At 40.1% G+C, this 9531-nt stretch overlaps 1 protein-coding gene across 1 annotated transcript in view; it reads right to left on the reverse strand.

The window, feature by feature from the left end:
- The window catches only part of LOC139474338 (5-cytosine rRNA methyltransferase NSUN4-like), a 32754-nt gene extending 23337 nt beyond the window's left edge, over positions 1-9417 (reverse strand). Inside the window, exon 1 of the mRNA XM_071257315.1 lies at positions 9267-9417. Coding sequence (XP_071113416.1) covers positions 9267-9359 — 93 coding nt within the window. The 5' untranslated portion in view covers positions 9360-9417. The remainder of the gene's footprint in view (positions 1-9266) is intronic.
- Between the last annotated feature and the right edge of the window lie 114 nt (positions 9418-9531).

Raw genomic sequence — 9531 nt, forward strand, 5'->3', positions numbered from 1 at the left:
CTTTCAGTGTTTACAAACAAACATGGCGTCGCCCTTGTCATTCGGCGATCGAGTCAGAATTAACCATCGGGAATCTGGAATATACTGAAAATCAGTGTCTAACTGTGATGTACGTAGCTAAGGTATTTTATAACTTTTGGCAACTTTGGAGATATAAATTTCGAAACAACTTTGCGAGGGCACTAGGCCTAGCCAAGCGGGATCAGTAGCCATATTTGTGCTTGTCGACCTCTGCAGCTTGAAACCTTTTCCACAAATTAAAATAGTTGGATTTGGCCAAAATATGTTTGAATTGTTACCTTATTTTGTTTTGTCGCTGTGTGTACATCTGACTGTACTTAACGTTATGACCGGACAGACCGACTGTCAACAACGTCTGAACGTGGCCGTGACGTCTCATAGACTAGGGTTAGAGTAGCTTCCCTTTGACAAAGGGCAGTTACTCTAGAGGACATACAGATAGATTGCTGCGAAAGGCAAGTAAAAACAATTGTTGTTTTGCGTATATGTTGCTTCACCACTGTATAAGAAACAGATTTTAGTTGGAGCTATATTGGCTACTGTCACTGTCCGACTGACACATCAGTTACCGGGACTGCACGTATTTAAGCCTTGGGCTTAATTACGGATTTTGCCCATTTTAATAAGGTAACATTTTATCCAAATTTAAGCCAAGGGCTTAAATTCGAAAAAAGGACAAAAACACGCTACGAAAAATGAATATCTCAAGTTTAATGAAACAATACTCACAACTGGAATGAAACAACAATACTTTAACATAAAAAAAATGATTTTCTTTTTCAAATTTGAAAAGTTCAAAATTGTAAAGACAGCTTAGACACTCGATGTGAGTTCTTTAATGACTGTAAATCAGTCTTCTACTTCATCTTCTGAGGTGGAAGATTCAAAGTGATCGTCGTCTTTGTTCTCATCCGAGTGAACAAAGCCTTCAGAGGATTGGAGAATGTCTCGCAGTCGGGAGTTCAGATTTTCCATTGGTACGTCATTGCCAAACTCAGCAACACCTCACAGCTGAAAGGAATTGATGACGACAGAAGATGGGATAGATTCCACCGATTCCGAAACCATCTGGAGAAGAACATCATAAGATGGCTTCTTTCTGTTCCCAGTTGGGGTGAATTCTTTGTCCCCGTTGATCAACCAATCCTGCCAAGCTTTTCTCATTGCAGCCTTGAATGGAGCGTTGACTCTTGGTCTTGTCGAGTTCTGCTGCCAACTGTTGCACACTACGGAGATGATCATAGCTGACCATTCGCTGAATCATTAAGTTCTGTTTGTCCTGCTGTCCGTGATGGGTGATCTTCCTGGATGAAATGTTATGGCGTATGCAAAATTTACGGAGCCAAGAATCACTAATTTTTAGCAATTCGCGAATTCCCATTTCCTTCATCGGCGTTAATGCCTGGTCCCTCATATTGATGTAATTCACAACGTGCTTTTCAGCTCTTTGTTCTTTAAACCACACCAAGAATGCTTCTTCGAGGTCTTGTTCTTGCGGTTTACCCCCAGGATTGCCCATGCGACATTTGTTCCTTCTGCCATCATTATTTGACATGACCTGTTCCTCTGACATCCATCTTCTGAGATTTTTTCGATCAATATTTAATTCTCTGGCAGCCCTGCTTAAATTACCTTCAAACTCATTTTAAACTCTGTACAGCTTCTAATTTTTGACCTAACGTAAATGATTTTCTAAACGCCATGACTTTAAACTTGAACAGTTATTTCCTGTAAAATGTTAGGCAATTTGTTAATGTCCTTTTCTCTGCCAATGAATATAAACAATGCAGGAATTTCAAGTCCACCTTGCAGCAGATTAGAACGTGTTGGTTTATGTGACAGAATTTCTACTTGAATGACACCTCCATGAAGAAGAAAGTAGTTGCACAATTTACTCTGTTGAACGGGAACGTGACCCACAATGACGTTATTATCCAGTACCGACATAGCGTGTCTGTAATATGTGTTTAAACTGTCACACTTAGTTTCAAGAATGTCACCTACGTTAGGGGTCCAATGCGTCTTGTATATGTGGAAACAGCTCGTAAGGTGCAAAATTGGTGCAAATTAGCCATATATAGGCCTGCCACAACACGTGTTGAGAAATATCACTCAAGTTAAAAATTTAATTTTAGCCCATGGGCTTAAAAACTTTTTATTTTTCCGTTTTTAGGCCCATGGGCTTAAATATGTGCAGTCCCGGTAACCTGTTACGTAATAAATATTAATGTGCGCGTTCGGTAATGTTTGTGAGAGAGGGAAAGCGATTTTCAAGCACAGTATTGAAGAATGACATTATATGATAAAGAGGTTATCACGCTTGTGTGTTTGGGGATGGTAAATATCCTGTATTAGGAATAAACACTATGTATTTAGCTCGCTCTATGTACTCTTCATTATACAGCAAAAACATATTATTTTCTGCAAGAATGAAGTTCACTTAGTATATGCTTAACAGAAACAAACCTTACTTTTTAGGCAACTATACTGAATAGGCCACAACAATACATCTGCCCTTGTCATCCTTGCTTCATGGTCAATATAATACTCCATATTTGTCATCATTAACCTGATGCTCAGTTAATGACTTTATTGCAGGCATAATTGATGGTAGCACCACTCAGTCCCTCAAATTTTCCCGACAAGAATGATCCACAATAAGCACAGTGTATGTTTGTTTGGATAAGTGGTTCCCATTTAGCATTTCTCTTGTCTGGGGTACTTATTCAATTGAGTTGGGGCTGTAAGTCCAGGTTTCATATGTTGAATGTATTACAAATTATACAAATGATTACTCCTGACGAGGTCAATATGCAAAAACAAGGACCCAAGAACCCGACCTGAGGTCGCAAGCCGAGGTCAGGTCAGACTGCTGAAGGGGTCGGGTTCGAGGGCCTTTTTTTTATATTTACGGACAAGAGAAATCATTTGTTTTGTTATACTGAAGATCACTTTAAAATATATAAAATCTTTAAACCATCCTCTGTTTCATTACAGTAACTTAAATGTGAACCGTAAAATGTTCGTACAAAATGCCATCTTGTTTTCTCGCAGATGAGTCAATATTTATCAGGTGAAAGGTCAATACTGATCATAACGATCATGTGACAAGTCAATATTCGAGGTCATTGTGAATCACATGACTTTGGGATATACATTGACATATATTGTTTCGTCACATGGTACGGATTAACGAATTGTCACTTTCTTAATAGAGGTATAACAATATGTTATGTATACGTGTTGGTCCCACTCCCCCAGCAGACTGGGGGATATTTGGGATAATGCATGTGACTAGCCAGATATAGTCTGTTCATGACGTGTTGTGTGTAGAGAGTGAAATCAATTCATGAATTTATTTCACCACTAATTTCCAACTCCTAAATAATGACTTAATCATGTAATAAGAGAAGACATTTTATATATATGTTGTATCTCCACCTAGCATTATACTCACTTGTTGACAACCCAGATTTGACTCAAACTCAACAAATACTTTGTATCAATCAAAACACTACACTATCTTTACTACATCATTGCCATAGTACAACCGTCGCCTCAACCACTACCACACTCTTACGTCATCAACTTACCAAGTTTCAAATACTATACATCATCAACTTACCAAGTTTCAAATACTATACATCATCAACTTACCAAGTTTCGAATAGTTACTCTAGAATGAATGATAGCTTGTGACGAATCCATGGACGTCGCCATGTTAGGTCATGTGACATGTCCTCATGTTAATAATACTAGAAGCCAAAAGTAACGATAATAACATCATGGTCAATACTGGCACATCAATGAATTATATATGTACTGATTTCATTTTATAATAATTACACTTAAACAATAGCAATCATGCAATATATATTTCACGGCATCTTTTCTCCAACATATTATTATTCACCTGTATCATTTAAATATTACTTCAACTCAGTCCATTTTGCACAGATACATCTCACTCGAAGGTTACTCAACTTTCTGTGTTCAAGATAAAGTCCTTGAATCTGACAGGTTTTGATGAACATCGCACAGGTCTTCTATGAAGTCCTGAAGGCATAGACTGACCTCGAGGGCCAGACATATTCACATTATCACTATACTCAACGTCCTCGTAATGGTACACCCGATGCTCAGGCAAAACTGATATCGGAGGGTGTTTGAACCCCTCTCGGTGGCACTTTTGTCACATTCTTCTTGAGGCGATTACGGTGAACCACCATCTCTCTCCCATCTCTGATGATTCTGTAGTCAACCTCCCCTAGTCTCCTAAGCACCTGATAAGGGCCTCCCCAGAAATGTTTGAACTTGCGGCACTGATTGACGCCAAGGACTGGCTTATGCAGCCACACAAACTCCCCCTCCTGTAGTGTCTTACATTCATGACTTTTTACCATACGATCATACTGCTGCTTCTGTTGCTCTTTTGAATGAACTAGGTGAGCATCCATAAACTCCCACACCTTATGAATGTTAAACTGCAACTTGGAGAAATAGTCAGACAAAAGGTGAGGTGATAACTTGCATGGTTCCCTACTCGGACTGCTTGTCAGGTCCAGTGGTAACGTTGCATCTCTTCCATGCACTGCAAGGAACGGAGTCACCCATGTAGATGAGGGCTGACTTGTTTGGTATGCCAACACTGCCAAGGGGAGATAATCCTCCCAATCCGTATGATGCTCATTCACATATGCTGCCAGAATACCGCACACGGTTCTGTTCCACTGTTCAACTTGACCATCACATTGGGGATTATATACTGATGTATGTATTTTCTTTGACCCCATAATGTCAAGTAATTTTCTCATCACCTCTGACTTGAAATTTCTTCCCTGATCTGACAAAATATATTCAGGTACTCCAGAAAAGCTCTAGCTACTGTCCCTGCACGCTGGTCTGGTATGGAAACAGCTTCCACCCATTTGGTAAAAATTATCAGTCACGACCAGAATGTATTGATTGGCATTTCTCATCACAGGCAAGGGACAAAAAATATCAATTTCCCAGAACTGCATGGGTCTACTAACTGCTATACTTTGCAATGGTGCTTTTGTCTCTGCGACAGGCATTTTCCTCTGTGAACACTTCTCACAAGCCTGCACCCAACTTTCCACATCCTGACTTCATCCAGGCCAATCATATTTTCCCTTGATGTGTTGCATTTTCCGCGATATCCCCATATGGCCTGAGTAAGATAATCCTCAAGATATCGTCCCTGCAGCTAGCTGTAACTACCAAAACTCTTTCTTCTGTCTGACCGCCTCCGTGGTCTAGTGGTAGAGCGTCCGCCCGGAGAGCGGAAGGTCCGGGGTTCGATCCCCGGCCGCGTCATACCAAAAGACGTTAAAGATGGTACTTGTTACCCTGTCTGGCGCTCGGCATTAAGGGTTAATGCAAGGACTGGTCGGCTCGGAGTCAGTATACTGTGTCTGAGTGGGGTATTCATGTTAAACTGCGGCATGGAATTTCAGTGGGCTAGCACTATAAATCGGCATCTGTCCGGTCTAGTACAAGCAGCCACCCACACACACACACACATGTGCATGCACGTCGCTATATAAGTGCAATAATGTTGGACGCGACGTTAAACCCAATTTCACCTTCACCTTTCTTCTGTCTCCCCTACATCTTTTCTCACTCTGTACAGTACACCTTCTACAGCTAAGCTGTGACCATAACTGTCTATAGCCCTTTGAAACACCATCAGATTTCCATTCCCCTTCTGACCGTTGTTGATCTGATCCAAGACTTCTTTCAAAGCTAGATCTCTCTGCTGTCTCTCTATCAACTCTTCTTTTGACCATAGTGGCACAATGTTGGCCATCCGCTCCTTCAACTCTAACATTCAATGCCAAGTGAGATGGCATCTCCCAGGCATCCGATTCAAGTTCTGGATCTTCTTGAACACACCGGCTCAATGCATCTGCATTTCCATTCTTCTTACCAGCTCTGTGGGTAACCTCATAGTCAAACTCCTCTAGAGCCACTATCCACCTATTCTTCCCTTTGGTTCTTCTCTTAGTCTTCAGCTAAGACAGTGACTGATTATCCGTTAACATGTGAAATTTCTTGCCCAAATGATACACTCTCCATTTGTAGACTGCCCACACAACTGCCAAACATTCTCTTTCCATAGCTGTATAATTTCTCTCTGCAGAGATCATCACTCGACTGGCATATGCCAAAACATATTCTGTGCCATCAATATGCGGAGACAACACTGCCCCAAGTCCTCTATCACTCGCATCTGTATACACAACAAATGGCAACTCCAATGTAGGTGACTACAAGACAACTAAGGATGACATCAGAATGTCTTTCAGTTTCTTGAATGCTGTATTACAGTTTTCTGTCCACTTGAAAGATTTCCCTTGGTCAACTCATGCAAGGGAGCAGCAATATCTGCAAAGTTTCTGATAAACTTTCTGCAGTAAGAGGCGAGTCCTACAAAACTCACTACAGCAACATTACTAGGCTTGGGATAGTTGACAAGAGCTTCCACCTTAGCCCCATCAGGTTGTATTCCCTTCTCTGACAATCTATGCCCTAAGAACTTAACCTCTTTCTGCATGAACCTTAACCCAGCTTCTCTCATCTTTCATAAGACTGCTCTTAACCTCTGAACATGCTCCTCCTCTGAGTTAGAATAGATAAGAATGTCATCCATGTACGCAGAAACCCCTTGTAGACCCTGCACTCATCAATCTCTGACAGGTTGCTGGACCATTAGAAATTCCAAAAGGTACTACAGTAAATTCATAGTGAGAATCTCTTACTGAAAATGCAGTTTCCTCACAGTCCTAGGATCTAGGATCTAACAGCAACTGCCAAAACCCAGCACATAAATCCAGTGGAGTATAGAACCTACTTCCCCCAACTCTGTGCAACATATCTTCCATATTTGGCTGACAAAGGGAATCTTTTTTGCTGACTGATTGACACGACGAAAATCTCTACAAAGTCTGTACTTCCCCTGTAGGGCTGGGTTGGGTGACTCGGGTCGGGTGGTTCTTAACATAAGCTCAATTTGACAAAGTTCTACCTAATTCCAAATTGTCATCAGCAAACAAGTCATAATTCTTCTTCAAAACTTCATCTAAAGTGACAAAATTCACCTTCATGCCCTTCTCCTCTAAAGACGACACTGTCACAGGTGATAGCTCAATAGATAATTCTGCATGAAATCTATCATTTCTTCCCCATACAATCTTATGCTTCGCCAGTCTGACATCAATGTCATGAGTAAAGAGGAAATCTGCTCCTAAAATACACTCAGGTTCCATGTCTGCCACCACAAGAGAATGACCAACACCCAATCCTGACAATCTGACTGATAAATCCATTAATCCTGAAGCTTCTACTGCATTTCCCCCTAATCATCTAGCACTAACTGTGTGCGTCTGTAATTTGTAATTTCCATCCAAAAATGACTGGTTTATCTCCATGACATTTTGATAACTTTCCCCCAAACTCTGCCTCAACATAAACTGCTGTAGGTTGTAAACTATTAATATTCAGGGCCTATGAATTGTTTGCTGAAATTTGCCCCCAAATTCCAGCTGCTAACAGTTTCCCTGATTCCTTCTGCCAAAACCCGAAGGAGCACGACACTCTGTGGAAATGTTACCTGTAACCCACACCTGTAACAATATGACTGACTCACAATTTCTAGAAAAATGTCATTACTGATCACAATTATAACAATTCTTAAACTCCCAACAACCTCTTCCTTCCCCTTCCCACACTGCCCCTTGGTTCAGTCTCTACTTTCAACTTTGCAATCTCCACTGTCATCTCATTCATTTTGCCAACTAGCTCTTCTAACTTCTTCTCAATATTTGATGACGTCTGACTGACAATGTTCACATCAACACATGATTGTCCATTCAGAATAAACTGCTTGGCCATTTGTGTAATGTCATTGAACTTGGTACTTTGCATTATAACACTGCAAGACAGCAATTTCTCCTTTAATCCTGATGGCATACCCTGAATAAACTGATGTCGCAGCATTGCATCTTTACTTTCTTCTGATTTTGAACATGTTGGAATAGCATGCATCAATAACTGCTCTAGTTCATATGCGTAAACTTCTACATCTTCGCCTGGCTTTAGTTTTTGTGCATGAAATTCTGACAACCATAGATGTCTAGATTCCTCGGGCATAAAACTATCCAACATTTTTTTCTTCAACAATTCCCAAGACTCTCCTCCTGAATTTCATTTAAACAGGATGAATGCCTTACCGGACAATAGTGTTGGCAATTTCTTGGCTCATGTCTGATCATCCCAGCACAACTTGTTACAAGGTCTGGAAATCGTCATCTGAGTCACATTTTTGGCAAGGGGTCAGCAGTCATATTAATTTGGAGATGCATTAATTTCAAGATTTACAGTATATATATAAAATATCAACTCTGATGATTGTCCAGTATGCATTTTAAATTGGTATCTAAATTACGACTAAGCTCTCAGCAGCTTATCTCCTACAGTCCAGCCTAATTAGAAGGAATTTGGTCTAATCCATTACTAATAGCATATATGGTCTCCTCCCATTAGTAAGACAGCCCAGTTGTGAGACACCTTAAAACAACAATGTCATACCTGGTTGCACATGTTAATCAGGTAATTAACCCCTATCATGAAAATGGACTTGTCTTATTATAGACAAAAGAAATGACTCAAGATGCTTGATACCCTCTTTTACTTTATTTCATTCAACATTTTAATTCATCCATCCCTTAAATCCATTGGGTAGGCTGGCTTGCTGTGTTTGTTTAATTAATCCCACCTACTCCACTGTCCTACAATGGGTGTCTCACTAATGGGATGTCTTACTAATGGGATGTAACCGCATATATAGCCTTTTTTTATCATCACATCCTCTGTACTGCTGTGTGACAACTGGAGAAATCGGAGTTTGTGACAAATGAAACCATTTCAAACAAACAAACAAACAAACGAAAAAGCAAGTCCACCCTGAACGATTGTGCCAGGTGATCTTTTAATCTCATAATCATAATGAATTTGCAATTTTTGTCTCAACCATAAATTTGTGAAAAGGAATCAGAAGCGTCAACAAAGGTTCGATTAAAATAACCTATACGATATCTCAAAATATAAAAAATATCTACATGGATCAACATGAAAGTATTTTTAGGAAAATGACATATAAACTATGACTTAAAAAATAAGCCGGACACGTTAAAGAGTTGAATTTAAGAATTTCCATTTCATACCCATTTCTTCTTGTAGCGGAATCTCTTGAGTTCAAGTAGTGTCGATGCTCTCAAATGGAACCTACCACAGGGGAGTACAGACTGAAACATCATTACAAAATGTCCTGTCCGACCAATGTTACCGAAGTCATAAATATTATGGCTATTCAAAACAAACGCACGTGTGGCGGAAGCGGAAAAGAGTGACGGAAAACGATGGCGCATGACAACTAGTGAAATATAACACAACATATGATTGGCTAAACTTCATAGACAGCCAATCATT

This window comes from Haliotis cracherodii, unplaced genomic scaffold (genome assembly GCF_022045235.1).
Source record: "Haliotis cracherodii isolate W230 unplaced genomic scaffold, xgHalCrac1.p SCAF_3, whole genome shotgun sequence".
In the NCBI taxonomy this organism is placed as follows: domain Eukaryota; kingdom Metazoa; phylum Mollusca; class Gastropoda; order Lepetellida; family Haliotidae; genus Haliotis; species Haliotis cracherodii.